Genomic DNA, 21,624 nt, shown 5'->3' with positions numbered 1-21,624 from the left:
TCTGGCAGACATATCAGTGTGGATGTCGGATCACCACCTCAAGCTAAACCTCGGCAAGACGGAGCTGCTCTTCCTCCCGGGAAAGGACTGCCCGCTCCATGATCTCGCCATCACGGTTGACAACTCCATTGTGTCCTCCTCCCAGAGTGCAAAGAACCTTCGTGTGACCCTGGACAACACCCTGTCGTTCTCCGCTAACATCAAAGCGGTGACCCGATCCTGCAGGTTCATGCTCTACAACATTCGCAGAGTACGACCCTACCTTACACAGAAAGCGGCACAGGTCCTAATCCAGGCACTTGTCATCTCCCGTCTGGATTACTGCAACTCGCTGTTGGCTGGGCTCCCTGCTTGTGCCATTAAACCCCTACAACTTATCCAGAACGTCGCAGCCCGTCTGGTGTTCGACCTTCCCAAGTTCTCTCATGTCACCCCGCTCCTCTGCACACTCCACTGGCTTCCAGTTGAGGCTTGCATCTACTACAAGACCATGGTGCTTGCCTACAGAGCTGTGAGGGGAACGGAACCTCCTTACCTTCAGGCTCTGATCCTACACCCAAACGAGGGCACTACGTTCATCCACCTCTGGCCTGCTAGCTCCCCTACCTCTACAGAAGCACAGTTCCCGCTCAGCCCAGTCAAAGCTATTCGCTGCTCTGGCACCCCAATGGTGGATCAAGTTCCGCCAGGACAGACGCCAGGACAACGCCAGGACAGTGGAGTCACTGACCACCTTCCAGAGACACTTGAAACCCTACCTCTTTAAGGAATACCTGGAATAGTATAAAGTAATCCTTCTACCCCCCCCTCTCCCACCCCCCCATAAAAAAAAGAGAAAAAAAAGAAGGAAAAAATAAAGTGCTTGTCCCACTGGCTATCATAAGTTGAATGCACCAATTTGTAAGTCGCTCTGGATAAGAGTGTCTGCTAAATGATGTAAATGTAAATGTGATTGGCTCAAACGCATTAAGAAGGAAAGAAATTCCACAAATTCACTTTTAACAAGGCACACCTGTTAATTTAAATGCATTCCAGGTGACTACCTCATGAAGCTGGTTGAGAGAATGCCAAGAGTGTGCAAAGCTGTCATCAAGACAAAGGGTGGCTACTTTGAAGAATCTCAAATATAAAATTTATTTTGATTTGTTTAACACTTTTTTGTTACTACATGATTCCATATGTGTTATTTCATAGTTTTGATGTCTTCACTATTATTATAAAATGTATAAAATAGTCAAAATAAGGAAAACCCTTGAATGAATAGGTGTGTCCAAACTTTTGACTGGTACTGTATATTTTGTTGGGTCTTTTTTCTATAACTCAAAGACTTATAACTTTATCCATTCATTGGATAATTAGTATTCTACCTACGGTCCATTTGTAAATGGTTAATTCCAAAGGTGTGTGTTACTAAGCTCTGGGGTTGTTTAAATTCAAGGCTATAACTCAATTTCAATGATATCAAGACACCCTCTGCTGTCTTTGAGTACAATGTCTCAGTCTTTCCCATGTCCTGAATAAATAGAACGCACCCATATGTAAAAATAATCACATATAAAATGTATGTCTTGTTTAATGTCTCTGAGTTCAAATTGGTTTATGCAATGTCCACAATAAAAGTGATTGCAGAGAGAGTTCTACTTTCTGTGGGAAACAACTTTTTACTGCCTACGACACCAACTGTCTGGCCTCCATATGATAATTAATTATGCATTGTGGGGCTTATTGTTGGACCACAGTACCAAACAGCCAGAACATGTTGCTTATCAAGGGGAAAAAAATCATTATTGTAGTTAAACATTCCTAAAACATCCACCTCATGTGGTCCTGGGGAGAAGAATCCACTTGATCATAATAATAATGTTTTTATCTTTCATATGGAATGCAACATCACTGTATAAAGAATGCAGAAAGGCATAAAGATGTGTTGTTGTCCTTTGTTGTCCCTTCAGACTTTAAGCAAAGGAGACAGGAAGTAGAGCTGAAAGTGACAGTTCAATACCAAGTTATGAATACCTCAAAAACCTCAAAAACACATGAAAGCATAACCATTTGCCTTAAACCCACCTCACTAATTTGTCTTCCATTAAATCAAGAGCTTGTTTCGTCCAAAATGTTGATGTCATGAAAACATCTTCAGTTCGCCAGATAAATTTAATCATTCTTGTTGAATACATTTACGTTTCATTAAAGACATTATGAACCATAGAGAAGTTTTACCAGATGTTTACTCTCAAATCACGGGATATGCTGTTGTTGTTATGTTGGGTTTTAGACATGATTTATATGCTCCAACAGAGAACCTGAGTTTTATACAGCTTATCAACTGCCACGTGATAAAAACGTTGTACACAGCTTCACTTACTTTCAGGATGGGGGAAATGACTATATGATATGCCTCTCAGGACCTCAGGCCTCAAAGCCATCAGGTTATTTACAACAGCCTTGGAACATTTTGTCTTCAATCGGACAAATTATGAAGCCAAGCAGGGCCGGCTCCAGGCACAAGTGACACAAGCGGTCGCTTAGGGCCCCCGGCTGCTAGGGGGCCCATGACCCCAAAAAACAACATTTATTAGGTACTCAGTCAGGGTCTCAACTTACTGTTGAGAGTTAGAATAGTAGAATACACAAAATGCAAGTTCGAAATCTGGTTGTGCATCAGCAGTTTTTTATCTTGTTATGTCAGTCACTGAGATTCATGTCAGCTAACAATTTTTAGATGGGTAAGTTAGTCTAGCCAGCTATCTAAACTTGTAGTAATCATGGCCGAATACCGACCAGGCACGCAACGCAACGCACGTACCCAGGGGCCCTGACCTCCATATGAATACAAAGTGTTATGTTTGGGGCAAATCCAAAACAACACATCACTGAATACCACACTTCATATTTTGTTATGGGTATGCTTGTCATCGGCAAGGACTAGGGAGTTTTTTGGGGGGACAAAAATAAACATAATAGAGCTAAGCAAAGGCAAAATCCTAGAGGAAAACCTGGTTCAGTCTGCTTTCCACAAGACACTGGGAGACAAATTCACCTTTCAACAGGACTATAACCTAGAGTGGCTCGCGAAAGTATTCACCCCCCTTGGCATTTTTCCTATTTTGTTGCCTTACAACCTGGAATTAAAATGGATATTTTTTTTTTGGGGGGGGGGGGGTTGTTTCATTTGATTTACACAACATGCCTACCACTTTGAAGATGCAAAATATTTTTTGGGGTGAAACAAACAAGAAATAAGACACAAAAAAATGGAAAACTTGAGCATACATAACTATTCACCCCCCAAAGTTAATACTTTTTAGAGCCACCTTTTGCAGCAATTACAGCTGCAAGTCTCTTGGGGTATGTCTCTATAAGCTTGGCACATCTAGCCACTGGGATTTTTGCCCATTCTTCAAGGCAAAACTGCTCCAGCTCCTTCAAGTTGGATGGGTTCCGCTGGTGTACAGCAATCTTTAAGTCATACCACAGATTCTCGATTGGATTGAGGTCTGGGCTTTGACTAGGCCATTCTAAGACATTTAAATGTTTCCCCTTAAACCACTCAAGTGTTGCTTTAGCAGTATGCTTAGGGTCATTGTCCTGCTGGAAGGTGAACCTCCGTCCCAGTCTCAAATCTCTGGAAGACTGAAACAGGTTTCCCTCAAGAATATTCCCTGTATTTAGCGCCATCTATCATTCCTTCAATTCTGACCAGTTTCCCAGTCCCTGCCGATGAAAACCATCCCCACAGCATGATGCTGCCACCACCATGCTTCACTGTGGGGATGGTGTTCTCGGGGTGATGAGAGGTGTTGGATTTGCGCCAGACATAGCGTTTTCCTTGATGCCCAAAAAGCTCAATTTTAGTCTCATCTGACCAGAGTACCTTCTTCCATATGTTTGGGGAGTCTCCCACATGCCTTTTGGCGAACACCAAACGTGTTTGCTTATTTGTTTCTTTAAGCAATGGCTTTTTTCTGGCCACTCTTCTGTAAAGCCAAGCTCTGTGGAGTGTACGGCTTAAAGTGGTCCTACGGACAGATACTCCAATCTCCGCTGTGGAGCTTTGCAGCTCCTTCAGGGTTATCTTTGGTCTCTTTATTGCCTCTCTGATTAATGCCCTCCTTGCCTGGTCCGTGAATTTTGGTGGGTGGCCCTCTCTTGGCAGGTTTGTTGTGTTGCCATATTCTTTCCATTTTTAATAATGGATTTAATGGTGTTCCGTGGGATGTTAAAAGTTTCTGATATTTTTTATAACCCAAACCTGATCTTCTCCATAACTTTGTCCCTGACCTGTTTGGAGAGCTCCTTGGTCTTCATGGTGCCACTTGCTTGGTGGTGCCCCTTGCTTAGTGGTGTTGCAGACTCTGGGGCCTTTCAGAACAGGTGTATATATACACTGAGATCATGTGACACTTAGATTGCACACAGGTGGACTTTATTTAACTAATTATGTGACTTCTGAAGGTAATTGGTTGCACCATATCTTATTTAGGGGCTTCATAGCAAAGGGGGTGAATACATATGCATGCACCACTTTTCCGTTATTTATTTTTTAGAATTTTTTGAAACAAGTTCTTTTTTTCATTTCACTTCACCAATTTGGACTATTTTGTGTATGTCCATTACATGAAATCCAAATAGAAATCAATTTAAATTATAGGTTGTAATGCAACAAAATAGGAAAAACGCCAAGGGAGATGAATACTTTTGCAAGGCACTGTAAAACACAAGGACAAATATACACTGGAGTTGATTACCAAGACAACATTGAATGTTCCTGAGTGGCCTAGTTACAGTTTTGACTTAAATCGGCTTGAAAATGTATGGCAAGACTTGAAAATGGCTGTCTAACAATGATCAACAACCAACTTGACAGAGCTTGAAGAATTTTTTAAAGAATAATGTGCAAATATTGTACAATCCAGGTGTGCAAAGCTCTTAGAAATTTACCCAGAAAGACTCACAGCTGTAATTGCTGCCAAAGGTGATTCTAACATGTATTGACTCAGGGGATTTAATACTTATATATTAGTGTTTTATTCAATATACATTTTGTTTTTTTGTTGAAATGTTCACATTTTTCTCCACATTACAGAGTATTTTGTGTAGATCATTGACAAAAAAACAAACAATGAAATCCATTTTAATCCTACTTTGTAACACAACAAAATGTGGAAAAGGTCAAGGGGTGTGAATACTTTCTGAATGCACTGTAAGTCATGGCAAAATTGGTAGAACTGCAGGAAATTGGCTTTATAACAGCAAATTTGTTCTCTCTTCCCCATGACAAAATGAGTAGAATTGCATGAAATTTCTTATACATTAAAAAAAAAAATCTTACATATTATAAAATGTCAAAAATGTATTTCCGCCCCATGGCAAAATGTGTAGAACGGCAGAAAACGTGCTTTAAAACTGCAACATTTTCTCTACGCTCCATGGCAAAATGTGTAGAACGGCAGAAAACGTGCTTTAAAACTGCAACATTTTCTCTTCGCCCCATGGCAAAATGTGTAGCATTGCAGGAAATGTTCTCTTTTTCTCTCTGCCGTCAAGAGGGGAGCCACTAAAATGTTTTGCCCGTGAGGTGGAACCCCCAAAAGGCTAAGGCCCCGAAGCCAAGCATCTATTTTTCACAGGCATTGCAAATTAAGATATCCACAATGTTTTCCACATATCTCAGCGACTGTCAGGAGAATATTAAAGATGTTTTCCAGCTTCCGTGGCAGAGCCAGATGTCAGAGGTAATACAAAATTAACTCGCTTATCCTCCCACTGACCCCCCTGTGGCACGGGGACACATCAGACTGAAACCATGAAGGACGTCTTTCCCTGGAGGACAGACCCAAGCAAACAACAATAACGGAAGCACGGTTTTCTCTCTAAACAATGGTCCTAATTTGTGCTTTTTCTCAGAGACAAGGGTCTATTTTATCCAGGGGCTGTCTGACACACCTGTAATTGCTGTTTGTGTTGGCAAAGGCCTAGTGATCCACTCCGGTGTACACTGCGCACAAGATTCCCAGACCTTAGTTAACTCCAGGGCAGGATATTGTACCGGGATACTTTTTGTTGTGTAAACAGAGTTGTCATTTATCATGCCAAACCTGTCGCATTCTGCCGCTAACTGCAAGAGGGTCAGAGGGTCAGAGGGTCTCCGGCGGACCATTTCCGAGAGGAACAAAAGGCAAGAGCACAGCGATCCTTTTCGACAGCACGTCTGACTCCTGTTGCTCAATGGGACTGGTGGTCAGAAAGTCCAAATTGCCAGCATTCAATTAGCCTCTCATAGCCCAGAAACCAGATGTGGCCTGGCTATTAAAGAGCCACATTCAGTGAGCCGTGGAGGTATAAAAACACTGCATTCCTGGCAAAATACACTTTAGTGTGTGCTCGGGCTGTTCACAGCACATGATATGGAATTAAGGAAGGCGGCTAATTTACTGTAAGTGAACAACTTGAGAGATTGCCACACTCTTGTCCAGTATTGTTTGTTTTAAGTGCGGCCGTGCGTCACTTGGGGCAGAAAGGGTATGTTCATTGAAGTGTTTGAGGCAGCAAGGTTTCGCCAAAACAGCCTTGACATTTCTCTACATAAACTGTGGAACTGAAGGAGATTGTATTCAATGGTAACTCACAAGGCTGACAAATTTCTAACCTGGGACAGCCCTTTCCAGCAATAAATAAACTGTCCTGTCACTGTAAAGCCACAACCTCTTCCTTGATATTTGTGGGTAATAGGGAGGTAGACAGAAAAACATAAATGGATTACTCAGAAATGAAAAGAGGGGAATTTTAACCTTAAAGCATGAAAACCTTCTATTGTCTAGTCAGACCATGGAGGTCATTGGCCAAGTAGAGACCTCACTCTTAAAGAAAGCACCCCTCAGTTACAGTATAAACCACTCAAAGCATTTGACTACCAATGTTTGTACAGTGAGCTGAAGGAGTAAGTCATACTAAATTCAAGAAATACTAATTTCACCTGCCTCATGGGCTGCACCAATTCCTGTGCCAATCTATCCTTTTGTAGTTTTCTTTGAGATGCATGATTTTCAGAATATTAAAATATATTTTCCTCCTTGAGACACAGCAGACACCTCATGTCGACCTAAGGTTGATTAATTGATAGTGTTTTACTCTCTAATAAGGCACCATTTATTTGTGTACTCATGTTCTAAAGGGACCATGCCCAGGGCAGCGTTGTCTTGAGCTTAAGCGCACGCGGAGAGGAATATTTTCCATCCAAGTTACTGGCTTTCATCACTATGGTTACCTGGCACATACACTGACACCTGCACCACACTCTGGTGCACAGGCCTTTTCTAATAAGCTAATATCCTCAGCAGGCAATTAAATGGGAGTTCCTTCTAGCCTGTCATGTTGGCAATGTTGCCAAATTTCCAGAAGTCATTTTTAGGGAAAGGTTAAAGTATTGTCATATGCGGTGCTGTAGGCTAGCTAGCTAGAGCACTAAACATTGCTAAGACTGCACAACGTGAGCGTTCCAAATTCTCTAGAAAAGAGACTCCCTTTGGGCAAGACTCCCTTTGTTCATATGTCAACAACAATTCGTTTGAAGAGTCAATAACATTAAACTAATGTTAACACTCATTACTTTAGAGACTTTGCTCCTTGACCTTTGAGTAAGGCTTTAGTAATCAACCATCAAACTGCATGGATGAAGCTGTCTAAATGTTTAGTCATTTTGTTGAAAATAGGCTGAGTTGTATACCACTGACAAGTCTTTACACACATCTCACTTCACTTTAATGACACTCAACATTACACCTACACAGCTCAAATGTAATGTCTTCTGGATTGCATGGTTTAACTCAAAACCCTAGGTTTATTGGACAACATGCCTGTTTGATTTGTCATGACCATGATTACGAAACATTATTATCCTAATTCCAACTTTGTCTCTGTCACCAGTGGTTCCAAAACATTTTGGTTCTGGGATCATCTAAAGCTTTGTGAGGTTTCTTGTATGCCACAAGTGAACAGAAACATCTCTATACAAAACCCTGTCACAATCCACTACCCAGCTGGATTTAGCTACAGTACAACCCATTAGTGGGTCTCTCAAGCCACCATTGGGAAAACACTGATCTGAGTATTTAGATGTATTGGACAAGATGGAATAGTGTCCCTTTACTGACCGACTTACACCCATTATCAGAATAACATCCATACTTTCCACTCTGTAAATACACTACATGACAAAAGTATGTGGAGACCTGCTCGTCGAACATCTCATTGTAAAATCATGGGCATTAATATGGAGTTGGTCCCCCTTTGCTGCTATAACAGCCTCCACTCTTCTGGGAAGGCTTTCCACTAGATGTTGGAACATTGCTGCGGGGACTTGCTTCCATTCAGCCACAAGAGCATTAGTGAGGTCGGGCACTAATGTTGGGCGATTAGGCCTGGCTCGCAGTCGGCATTCCAATTCATCCAAAATGTGATCGATTGGATTGAGGTCAGGGCTCTGTGTTCTTTCACACCGATCTCGACAAACCATTTCTGTATGGACCTCGCTTTGTGCACGAGGGCATTGTCATGCTGAAACAGGCCTTCCCCAAACTGTTGCCACAAAGTTGGAAGCACAGAATCATCTATAATGCGTTAAGATTTCCCTTCACTGGAACTAAGGGGCTTTGCCTGAACCATGAAAAACAGCCCCAGGCCATTATTCATCCTCCACCAAACTTTACAGTTGGCACTATGCATTGGGGCAGGAAGCGTTCTCCTGGCATCCGTCAAACCCAGATTTGTCCGTAGGACTGCCAGTTGGTGAAGCGTGATTCATCACTCTAGAGAACGCGTTTCCACTGCTCCAGAGTCAAATGGTGGCGAGCTTTACACCACTCCAGCCGACGCTTGGCATTGCGCATGGTGATCTTAGGCTTGTGTTTGGCTGCTCGGCCATGGAAACTCATTTCATGAAGCTCCCGACGAACAGTTGGATGGCGCCATCCAACTGTTGGCGCCACACCAAACTGGAAGTCTTCCGACTAGCTTGGAAAGACAGTACCGTGCAGTACCGAAGAGCCCTCACTGCTGCTCGATCATCCTACTTTTCCAAATTAATCGAGGAAAATAAGAACAATCCAAAATTTCTTTTTGATACTGTTGCAAAGCTAACTAAAAAGCAGCATTCCCCAAGAGAGGATGGTTTTCACTTCAGCAGTGATAAATTCATGAACTTCTTTGAGGAAAAGATCATGACCATTAGAAAGCAAATTACGGACTCCTCTTTGAATCTGCGTATTCCTCCAGGGCTTAGCTGTCCTGGATCTGCACAGACTCTGCGAGGGCCTGGGATCGGGAGAGACACTTAAGTGTTTTAGTACTATATCTCTTGACACAATGATGAAAATAATCATGGCCTCTAAACCTTCAAGCTGCATACTGGATCCTATTCCTACTAAACTGCTGAAGGAGCTGCTTCCTGTGCTTGGCCCTCCTATGTTGAACATAATAAACAGCTCTCTATCCACCGGATGTGTACCAAACTCACTAAAAGTGGCAGTGATAAAGCCTCTCTTGAAAAAGCCAAACCTTGACCCGGAAAATATAAAAAACTATCGGCCTATATCGAATCTTCCATTCCTCTCAAAAATTTTAGAAAAAGCTGTTGCGCAGCAACTCACTGCCTTTCCGAAGACAAACAATGTATACGAAATGCTTCAGTCTGGTTTTAGACCCCATCATAGCACTGAGACTGCACTTGTGAAGGTGGTAAATGACCTTTTAATGGCGTCAGACCGAGGCTCTGCATCTGTCCTCGTGCTACTAGACCTTAGTGCTGCCTTTGACACCATCGATCACCACATTCTTTTGGAGAGACTGGAAACCCAAATTGGTCTACACGGACAAGTTCTGGCCTGGTTTAGATCCTACCTGTCGGAAAGATATCAGTTTGTCTCTGTGAATGGTCTGTCCTCCGACAAATCAACTGTACATTTCGGTGTTCCTCAAGGTTCCGTTTTAGGACCACTATTGTTTTCACTATATATTTTACCTCTTGGGGATGTTATTCGAAAACATAATGTTAACTTTCACTGCTATGCGGATGACACACAGCTGTACATTTCAATGAAGCATGGTGAAGCCCCAAAATTGCCCTCGCTAGAAGCCTGTGTTTCAGACATAAGGAAGTGGATGGCTGAAAACGTTTTACTTTTAAACTCGGACAAAACAGAGATGCTTGTTCTAGGTCCCAAGAAACAAAGAGATCTTCTGTTAAATCTGACAATTCATCTTGATAGTTGTAAAGTCGTCTCAAATAAAACTGTGAAGGACCTAGGCGTTACTCTTGACCCTGATCTCTCTTTTGACGAACATATCAAGACTGTTTCAAGGACAGCTTTTTTCCATCTACGTAACATTGCAAAAATCAGAAATTTTCTGTCCAAAAATGATGCAGAAAAATTAATCCATGCATTTGTTACTTCTAGATTAGACTACTGCAATGCTCTATTTTCCGGCTACCCGGATAAAGCACTAAATAAACTTCAGTTAGTGCTAAATACGGCTGCTAGAATCCTGACTAGAACCAAGAAATTTGATCATATTACTCCAGTGCTAGCTTCCCTACACTGGCTTCCTGTTAAGGCAAGGGCTGATTTCAAGGTTTTACTGTTAACCTATAAAGCGTTACATGGGCTTGCTCCTACCTATCTTTCCGAGTTGGTCCTGCCGTACATACCAATACGTACGCTACGGTCACAAGACGCAGGCCTCCTAATTGTCCCTAGAATTTCTAAGCAAACAGCGGGAGGCAGGGCTTTCTCCTATAGATCTCCATTTTTATGGAACAGTCTGCCTACCCATGTGAGAGACGCAGACTCGGTCTCAACCTTTTAGTCTTTACTGAAGACTTATCTCTTCAGTAGGTCATATGATTGAGTGTAGTCTGGCCCAGGAGTGTGAAGGTGAACGGAAAGGCTGGAGCAACGAACAGCCCTTGCTGTCTCTGCCGGGCCGGTTCCCCTCTCCACTGGGGTTCTCTGCCTCTAACCCTGTTGCAGGGGCTGAGTCACTGGCTTGCTGGTGCTCTTTCATGCCATCCCTGGGAGGGGTGCGTCACTTGAGTGGGTTGAGTTACTGACGTGATCTTCCTGTCTGGGTTGGCGCCCCCTTGGTTTGTGCTGTGGTGGAGACCTCTGTGGGCTATACTCGGCCTTGTCTCAGGATTGTAAGTTGGTGGTTGGGGATATCCCTCTAGTGGTGCGGGGGCTGTGCTTTGGCGGAGTGGGTGGGGTTATATCCTTCCTGTTTGGCCCTGTCCGGGGTTTCTTCGGATGGGGCCACAGTGTCTCCGGACCGCTCCTGTCTCAGCCTCCAGTATTTATGCTGCAGTAGTTTATGTGTCGGGGGCTGGGGTTAGTTGGTTATACCTGGAGTACTTCTCCTGTCTTATCCAGTGTCCTGTGTGAATTTAAGTATGCTCTCTCTAATTCTCTCGTTCTCTCTTTCTCTCTGAGAACCTGAGCCCTAGGACCATACGTCAGGACTACCGGGCATGATGACACCTTGCTGTCCCCAGTCCGCCTGGCCTTGCTGCTATTCCAGTTTCAACTGTTCTGCCTGCGGCTACGAAACCCCTACCTGTCCCAGACCTGCTGTTTTCAACTCTAAATGATCGGCTATGAAAAGCCAACTGAGAGACCTGAGCCCTAGGACCATACGTCGGGACTACCGGCCGTGGTGACTCCTTGCTGTCCCCAGTCCGCCTGGCCTTGCTGCTATTCCAGTTTAAACTGTTCTGCCTGCGGTTATGGAACCCCTACCTGTCCCAGACCTGCTGTTTTAAACTCTGATGATCGGCTATGAAAAGCCAACTGAGATTTATTCCTGATTATTATTTGACCATGCTTGTCACTTATGAACATTTTTGAACATCTTGGCATGGTTCTGTTATAATCTCCACCCGGCACAGCCAGAAGAGGACTGGCCACCCCTCATAGCCTGGTTCCTCTCTAGGTTTCTTCCTAGGTTTTGCCTTTCTAGGGAGTTTTTCCTAGCCACCGTGCTTCTACACCTGCATTACTAGCTGTTTGGGGTTTTAGGCTGGGTTTCTGTACAGCACTTCGAGATATTAGCTGATGTAAGAAGGGCTATATAAAATAAAATTGATTGATTGATTGATTGAACAGTTCTTGTGCTGACGTTGCTTCCAGAGGCACTTTGAATTTTATACACCTGTTAGCAATGGGTGTGGCTGAAATAGCCGAATCCACTAATTTGAAGGGATGTCCACATACTTTTGTACATGTAGTGTATTTAGCGAGATTCACAAGATTAAAGCTCTGTCCATGAGCTTTGGCTTGGACTCACTTTGCTTAGTGTAGAGGAGCTAAGCGTGAGTAAGAACAGGTCTGAATTCTCAGCCAAGAGGCTACACTGAGTTCTATCAATAGCTCAGCAAGTCAGCTGCAGTTTACATGGAAACGTTGGGCCAGATCAAATCTATTTCCCAGTCAAGTCTGAAAAACCAAGTACATACTTTGTCATTGTGTGACCCGCCAAGGTGGGTTTGTAACAAAGGACCCCAGAACGTTGCAAAAGAAAGGTACAAAGAGCGTGGAATGTCATTATCATGAACAAAAGCAGAGTTGACACGGGGTTGACAGGGGTTAGTGGAATTCATTTCTATCCCTGTTGGTGGCATGGACTACTGGCACTCAGTAATGAAAAGTCTGTGATAAAATCTTTCATTTCCACTGAGGTTGTTGAGATGGGAGGAGAACAAATGGTTGGCTAAATATCCACGCCTGTTATTATTTTCAATGTTCATGGGGCAGCTGTGATAAATCAATTTCAATGTGATTCACAGAAAGGAATTTCACCCACCCTCTGGTTCTTCTCACCCCTTGTCAAAAGTGCCCAACATCAGGATCTGCTGAAAGGTTATTTGTTTAAATGCAAAACAGAAAGCTGTTTTATGAACATGTACAATTCCTTGAGCATGGAAGTACACAGCAAATTGGCCAGTGTTAAATAGTGTACATTTTTCAGTGTAACATTTCTAGTGTTGATTCAGGATTAAAATTAACTCTGTAAGTGTTAAATTAAAACTAATTGTTGTAAAAGAACCCAAGTGTCAGTGTTAATAACCAGTGTTAAACCAAAACCACGGCCATCATTATCAAATTTCCCAGCATGCTCTATTGCAGGTTGATTTTTAGAATTGTTTGTTTCAATATCTATGTTTTATGCAAATAAGGCTTTAGACTAAGCACTGTGTTAATTTAACACTGAAAAGTGTGGAAATGCATAGACGCTGGACCAGTGTTAAATGTAACACTGTCAGTGTTTGATTTAACACTGGAGAATTTGCTGTGTATATAAATTCTTAAGTAAAGCCATGAATCGGTGATAACAGTTATGCAGACTTTGGGTTATTTAGGGTAAGTGGGATTGCAACACAATGAAACAATGAAAATTGTCAGAGATTATCTTAAGTGAATGATGCCTTTTTTCTTGACATTTAGACTTTTTCTAAATGTCTTACCATGAGTCTTACATTTCGGGAGCTTGGGACTATAAGGTTCTATCTGCATTTTTGTCAAAATGACATAGCCTTGTTCTGTTCAATGCCCTCTACCTATATAGTACTCTAAATACCCCAATTCATGTTGTTAAGTTCAAAATAATACAATATTAGAATTGCTGACACCATTCAAACCAATGAGAGTTCGAAACTTTGAAGCCAATTATCTCAGAATCATCTTTTTGCAGATAGAACCTTATAGTCCCAAGCTCTCGATTTCTCAATGAATCCAGCGATAGTCACTGCATTCTCCCTGTCTCGGTTACATAGTTACTGGTCTGGACGGGTTTCTTTCGCCTTCTCCATTTGCCATGTGTTTCATGCGGGCCAATGATAGGATAATTTTCCCCGTGCCTTTTAAGTGCAGCACTGTCAGATAGTGCAACAGCCAAGCAGCAGATGAGTTCGGAGTCCCTCAGGGCTGGCTGTTTCCTCCCCTCGCACTCAGTACCTTTTTCAAGGCCAGGGCACTGTCATGTGAAACAGACACCAGATAGGTGAGCCTTTGTGTGGACCCCCTTCACAATGCCTCCTCAATTCTCACAAAACAAACCGAGCACACAAGACGTTTGGCACGCAAAAGCATTCATACTGTAATGCAGATGTAGAACTTTCATTTGATGAGAGAACTTTCCTGCAATGTAGGAAATGTAAAACGTGTAGTGTAGTTGAGTGTAATTTCCACTTTGAAATGTCAGACTTTCCCTTACGAAAAGTGTATCAACCCTTACAAAAATGCCCATTAATTATAATCCACATAATAGTTCACATTTCCTGTTGTTACAGGATTATTTTCCTGCTGTAGCAAACTGGCTCAAATGAAGATCCAACATTTGTACTATCTTGGATCACTTCATAATGTCCCTTTACCACATTGTTATGTAATGTGTCATGAAGGTTTACCATGCAGCCTTTCAGTAATGTTTTACTACAGATTACTCATACCCTAGATTGTCAGGGGCTTTTGAAACAACCATCGTGCCCATATTGTGCTTGAATGTTAGCTGTTAGCTCGTTACCTGCAGTGCAGTTAGGATGTTGGCCAGAGCCTGGCCGTAGGTGTCGTGGCAGTGAACGGCCAGAGCGCTGCTGGGTACCTCCTTCATGACGCAGTGCAGCATCTTGGCCATGGAACCTGGGGTGCCTACACCGGTAGTATCCCCCAGAGACACCTCATAGCAGCCCAGTTCATACAACCGCTTGACCACCTATAGCCAAGAATAGAGCAATTTATCATAACAAGTCCCTTGGAAACATCAACGGGCAGGAGCTCAGAGCTCTTTCGCTTGATAAGAACTGTGTATGCTGTACTTACAGCATTACAGACATATGAATGTTTTTTCATTTGTCGAGAAAAGGAAAACAGTCCTTTGTTTAGATTACATGTACACGAAATGAATCCCTATTTGGTCCCTTTCATATTTTAAGTAGAAATTGTACACTAATATTTAATTTTAAAAGCCTGATATATGAAATGAAGTGCTCTTTACTATACAGTGCCTTCAGAAAGTATTCATACCACTTGACGTATTCCACATTTTGTTGTGTTACAGCCTGAATTCCAAATTGATTTTTTTTCTCACCCATCTACACACAATACCCCGACTTTGGTGGTGATTACAGTTATGAGTCTCTAAGAGCTTTGCACAACTGGATTGTACAATATGTGCCCATTATTCGTTTGGAAATTCTTCAAGCTCTGTCAAGTTGATTGTTGATCATTGCTAGACAGCCAATTTAAGTCAAAACTGTAACTAGGCCACTCAGGAACATTCAATGTCTTCTTGGTAAGCAACTCCAGTGTACAATTGACAAGAAATGTTTGCACAATTACATTTTCTTTGTGAAGCTTGCATTCAATTGCCACTCCCTGTTGCACACAACAAGCTTCCATTTCCCCTGTCACAAGGGGATTTATGGCTGATTTAAGATTAAATCGTCAACCCTGTTACGGTCAACCCTGTTATTTTATTTGGCACTTAATAGGCACGTACTATAGTAATTGTTTTATTTATCTTGAGATGGGAAAACGTTTTTTATTAAGTTGAACGTTGAATAAAACGTTGTTTTTTTTCACCAAGTTACACCAGCCAAAAGGGACTAATATCGTGGAGCGACCCACATACAAAGTATACATTATTCACAGAAGAAGGCAATGCAGAAGTGTTGTCTTACCTCTGTAACTTTAGTGGGTTCAATGGGTCCCTCGTATGGACATCCTAGTGCACAAGAAACATATCTAAAAGAGAACAAACATAAATGGTAAATATAAACACTCATGGCATACATTAATATATGGGTCATGAACACACACATATTAATACATGGGTCATGAACACACATATATTAATACATGGGTCATGAACACACATATATTAATACATGGGTCATGAACACACATATATTAATACATGGATCATAAACACACATGGCATATATTAATACATGGATCATAAACACTCATGGCATATATTAATACATGGGTCATGAACACACATATATTAATACATGGATCATAAACACTCATGGCATATATTAATACATGGATCATAAACACTCATGGCATATATTAATACATGGGTCATGAACACACATATATTAATACATGGATCATAAACACTCATGGCATATATTAATACATGGGTCATGAACACACATATATTAATACATGGGTCATGAACACTCATGGCATATATTAATACATGGGTCATAAACACTCATGGCATATATTAATACATGGATCATAAACACTCATGGCATATATTAATACATGGGTCATGAACACACATATATTAATACATGGATCATAAACACACATGGCATATATTAATACATGGATCATGAACACTCATGGCATATATTAATACATGGGTCATGAACACACATATATTAATACATGGATCATGAACACTCATGGCATATATTAATACATGGGTCATGAACACACATATATTAATACATGGATCATAAACACACATGGCATATATTAATACATGGATCATGAACACTCATGGCATATATTAATACATGGGTCATGAACACACATATATTAATACATGGATCATAAACACTCATGGCATATATTAATACATGGATCATAAACACTCATGGCATATATTAATACATGGGTCATGAACACACATATATTAATACATGGATCATAAACACTCATGGCATATATTAATACATGGGTCATGAACACACATATATTAATACATGGGTCATGAACACTCATGGCATATATTAATACATGGGTCATAAACACTCATGGCATATATTAATACATGGATCATAAACACTCATGGCATATATTAATACATGGGTCATGAACACACATATATTAATACATGGATCATAAACACACATGGCATATATTAATACATGGATCATGAACACTCATGGCATATATTAATACATGGGTCATAAACATGCCAACTTTGCCAAATGTCACAAAGTGAATTGCACTAAAAGGTTAACTCTCTCTAGTCAAAAACTCATATCATTTATGCTATCTGTCATTAGAATTAAGGTAGATCATAACTCTGTTTTCTGGATTCAGTAACCACTAACTGCCAGTGCAATATAGACTTCAAATCTTATATCCAATTGGTGTTGAATATTTTGTTATATGTAGTGGTTATGTTGTTGACAGTAGCAGTGAGAAATGAGGCAGGGGAGTGTTGTCAAACTATATGGCGATTCCATATGTGTAGGAAACGTTCACCGCCTGAAATAGCGGACAACATGTGAAAAGTAGAAAATGTTTCTCTTGGGTTCGCAGCCGTTAGACGATACCTCAGTTTGCCACCGGAACTTCCAGAAAGTTCTAGCTGGACTCGAGGGAAGGGAGTGCTGCCCAAGCCATCTCCAACAGCAGGCCATTTGCCAGAACGCCTGTGTCAAACTGATGCGTTGCCATGGCATTGCGGCGTTGTTTGGATGAAAGGGGGCTACTGTACCAAAGAATTTAAACATGCTTCATGTCAGCGGTTCTATACTGTCCATCTGGACTTGTAGTTGTAGCAACACATAGAACGATCAGTGCACATCTGGAAATTTGCTTGTTAACCTATTATTTCTGGAGTCATTTAGCGCTGTCTGAGTGTACCTTTGCTAATAGAGAGAGTAACATTAGGCCTATGAAACATTTTACTGTAGTTCATTTTTTTCAAAGTCAACATAAACATACAGTTTTGGTCAAATATATTGGCATCCTTGCACTTAAATATTTACCTATTTCTTAAGAAATAAGTTGAAATTTCAAAAACCTTTTTCTCCACACCTTGTTATTGGATTTCCAACATTGCAGAACCAATTTTATTTTTGTAAACTTAAATTTCCAGTTTAATTTAGAAAATAAAGACAAATGGCATGGACACAATTACTGGCACCCCAGAGATAGTACTTGGTTGATCAGCCTTTGGCCAAGATAACTGACAACAATTGCTTCTTGTAGCCTTCAATGAGCTTGTTGCACCTTTCTACTGGCAATTTGGCCCACTCTTCAGCAGCAAACTGCTCAAATTCTTCAATGTTTGAGGGTTGCCCTCCACCAACTGCTGTTTTCAGCTCTCGCCGTGGGTTATGGATCTGATTCAGAGAGTCCAGTGTTTCTTCTTGAACCATTCATGGTTGCTTTTGATATGTGTTTGGGGTCGTTGTCCTGCTGGAAGACCCACAACCTTCAATGGAGACCCAGTTTTTGGACACTGAGTTGAACACTGGACCCCAAAACACATTGATAGTCTTGATTTCATGATGACTTGCACACGTTCAAGGCCCCCAGTAACCATTCCATACAATTCGTCTTTATTTTTTAAATTAAAATTGTAAACTTAAGTTTACAAAAATAAAATTGGTTCTGCAATGTTGAAAATCCAATAACATGGTGTGGAGACCAAACTGCTTTTTCAATTTCAACTTATTTTTTTTAGAAGAAATAGGAAAAAAAATTAAGAAAAGTGCAACTGTACATGGTTGACATCAGCTATAGAGCATATGGAATTATTGCAAGATATTAAAGTAAAATGTTTTTACTGGGGAAGAAGCACAAAGTAAGGAATAATACAAACCCACGGACTGGAATCTGTTGTTGTTTAGCAGCGCAAATGACTTCCTCCAACCTCAGCATGCTGGCATCGATAGAGCAATTTATATTTTTCCGACTGAAGGTCTCAGAGGCAGACCCAAACACGGCCACTTCAGTAGCACCAGCTGCAACCTTCAACAGGACAGAGGGAAGTTGCAACATAGGAATATGTAATCACATTATTTTGATGTAACATTATGGTATAAAAACAAATAAAGAGAGTCGCACACTCTTTATATAAACTCTCAGTAATTTCTTGGGTAAGAAACCACCAACGTTTCGGCATTACTGTGCCTTCTTCAGACCTGATGCCGAAACGTTGGTGGTTTTTTACCCAATAAATGACTGGGAGTTTATACATAGAGGGTGCGACTCTCTTTATTTGTTTTTATAGCTTACAGTTTATTCTCCGTTGGTCAGCACCTCTACACTAAGTGATGTTCTCTGGGTGTGCGCTAGCTCATGCTTTTTATCAGATGTAACATAATGCAAAACATTTTACTTTAAAACTTCTCCGTTAATCTCAGGCATAGTGTACCCTCAGCCTCTATATAGCACTAAACATCAGAGAAGCCTGGGGAGATATCTGTTCTTTTTAAAGAGTGTGATTTCTTGCATGAATAATGAAATGCTTACAGCATCCCGAAAGCCGTGCATGTTGGGTGTCAGAACAGGATAACGAGCATGAGAAGATCTGTGGATGGCTTGAAGCACTTCAGTGTGGTCCGCCATCTTGACAACATAGAAAATAATGTTTACAAAATATGTCGACAGAGTATAGTCTCTTCCCACAGCTGCTGGTGGAGGTCCCTGCGCCTGGCAAGTGAGACTAGTATGTAGCCTAGATATGGGTTTTGCGAAAACTTATAGAAATGCAGAGATAGCTGCTCCACATCATATGTCTCAATACAACTCAAGAATATGACACAGACATCTGTAGTTTATTTCATGAGTTGAGCTGTCCTATATTTTACACAGGCAAACAAAATAAAGTGCTTGGAAAACAACAGGTTCTGGAATAGGCCTATTTGTCAAGGTTTTCCCCGAAAACATCTGCGAGTCCAGGGCATAACTGGGATACTGGAGGAGCAGGTTTCTCCCAGTAGTCCTGGAGAGAACAATGACAGCCTAATACATCACTCAGTAAACTTTCTGGGAACACAAAGAAGAGTTATTACCTGTGGTACCCACTTTGAAGACACAAAGCTGGTGGCCTCGATCACAGGCAGGCCTGTTTCTGAGAGCATGTTTATCAGCTGGATTTTGACTCCTGTCGGAACCATTTCCTGGAAAACAATGACATGGAGACCGTCTCTTTCTGGATCTGATTCTGATCCCATCTTTCTGGATCTGATTCTGATCCCATCTTTCTGGATCTGATTCTGATCCCTTCTCAAGATTGGAGGTATATGCGGAGTGGACATCTGGGCAATTCAGCTACAATGTCTTTGCAACCAGAGTAATTTACGGCACTCACCTGCTAGGTCCACTTCTTCCAAACATACAGTATCTCCTACAATTAAAGCATGTAGTACCCCCAGAGTTTGACTTTGTCATCATGTCAATCTGTACAGCTACAGCAGATTTCAATATGGGAATGATAAGGTTGCGACACAGCCATACTAAACATACAACATATGAGCCATCTGGTAAAATCATGTCATGTTTCCCATAGATTTCAAGGGCAGTTGGTGTTCATTTGATCAATACATTTTTTGAGAAGAAAATGTGAAACACATGTCTGGGGTAATCATAGAAAAATAATCCATATGTTTAAGGGGATCATCAAATCAACCAGGAATCAATCAAAAGGATAGTTACGTAATACAAATGTGGGCTTACCACAAAAGAAGCAAGCTTTCAGGTCTCAGATGTCATATTGAGTTTGTAATGGTGTAGTGAACACAAATCATTTGTAAATGTACAGTGCATTCGGAAAGTATTCAGACCCCTTGACTTTTTCCACATGTTACAGCCTTATTCTAAAAGTTATGTAATTGTTGTTGTTTTTCTCATCAATCTACACACAATACCCCACATCACATTTACATAATTCTTCAGACCCTTTACTCAGTGTTTTGTTGAAGCACCTTTGGCAGTGATTACAGCCTCAAGTCTTATTGGGTATGACGCTACAAGCTTGGCACACCTGTATTTGTGGAGTTTCTCCCATTCTTCTCTTCAGATCCACTCAAGCTCTGTCAGGTTGGATGGGGAGCGTCGCTGCACAGCTATTTTCAGGTCTCTCCAGAGATGTTAGATCGGGTTCAAGTCCGGGCTCTGGTTGGGCCACTCAAGGACATTCAGAGACTTGTCCCGAAGAAACTCTTGCGTTGTCTTGGCTGTGTGCTTAGGGTTGTTGTTCTTTTGGAAGGTGAACCTTCGCCCCAGTCTGAGGTCCTGAGATCTCTGGAGCAGGTTTTCATCAAGGATCTCTCTGTACTTTGCTCCGTTCATCTTTCCCTCGATCCTGACTAGTCTCCCAGTCCCTGCCGCTTAAAAACATCCCCACAGCATGATGCTGCCACCACAATGCTTCACTGTAGGGACGGTGCCAGGTTTCCTCCAGACATGAGGCTTGGCATTCAGGCCAAAGAGTTCAATCTTGGTTTCAGCAGACCAGAGAATCTTGTTTCTCATGATCTGAGAGTCCTTAAGGTGCCTTTTGGCAAACTCCAAGTGGGCGGTCATGTGCCTTTTACTGAGGAGTGGCTTCCGTCTGGCCACTCTACCATAAAGGCCTGATTGGTGGAGTGTTGCAGAGATGGTTGTCCTTCTGGAAGGTTCTCCCATCTCCACAGAGGAACTCTGGAGCTCTGTCAGAGTGACCATGGGGTTCTTGGTCACCTCCCTGACCAAGGCCCTTCTCCCCCGATTGCTCAGTTTGGCCAGGCGGCCAGCTCTAGGAAGTCTTGGAGGTTTCAAACTTCGTCCATTTAAGAATGATGGAGGGCACTGTGTTCTTGGGGACCTTCAATGTTGC

At 41.7% G+C, this 21,624-nt stretch overlaps 1 protein-coding gene across 3 annotated transcripts in view; it reads right to left on the bottom strand.

The window, feature by feature from the left end:
* LOC121547107 (3-hydroxy-3-methylglutaryl-CoA lyase, cytoplasmic) overlaps positions 1–21,624 on the bottom strand; it is a 53,910-nt gene that overhangs the window by 8,215 nt on the left and 24,071 nt on the right. For 2 of the 3 annotated variants that reach the window (XM_041858216.2, XM_041858219.2), the window contains exons 3-7: positions 19,820–19,927; positions 19,278–19,373; positions 18,625–18,773; positions 15,728–15,791; positions 14,572–14,760 (exon numbers count right to left, since the gene is read on the bottom strand). In XM_041858216.2, the coding sequence (XP_041714150.1) occupies positions 14,572–14,760; positions 15,728–15,791; positions 18,625–18,773; positions 19,278–19,373; positions 19,820–19,927 (606 nt within the window). Of the gene's footprint in view, positions 1–13,727; positions 14,023–14,571; positions 14,761–15,727; positions 15,792–18,624; positions 18,774–19,277; positions 19,374–19,819; positions 19,928–21,624 lie in introns of those variants that run through there. The other variant, XM_041858218.1, reaches the window with a different exon arrangement.

Source organism: Coregonus clupeaformis, chromosome 31 (genome assembly GCF_020615455.1).
Source record: "Coregonus clupeaformis isolate EN_2021a chromosome 31, ASM2061545v1, whole genome shotgun sequence".
NCBI lineage: Eukaryota > Metazoa > Chordata > Actinopteri > Salmoniformes > Salmonidae > Coregonus > Coregonus clupeaformis.
Note: the sequence above shows the minus strand (reverse complement) of the source record. Positions and strands in the feature narration are given on the sequence as shown.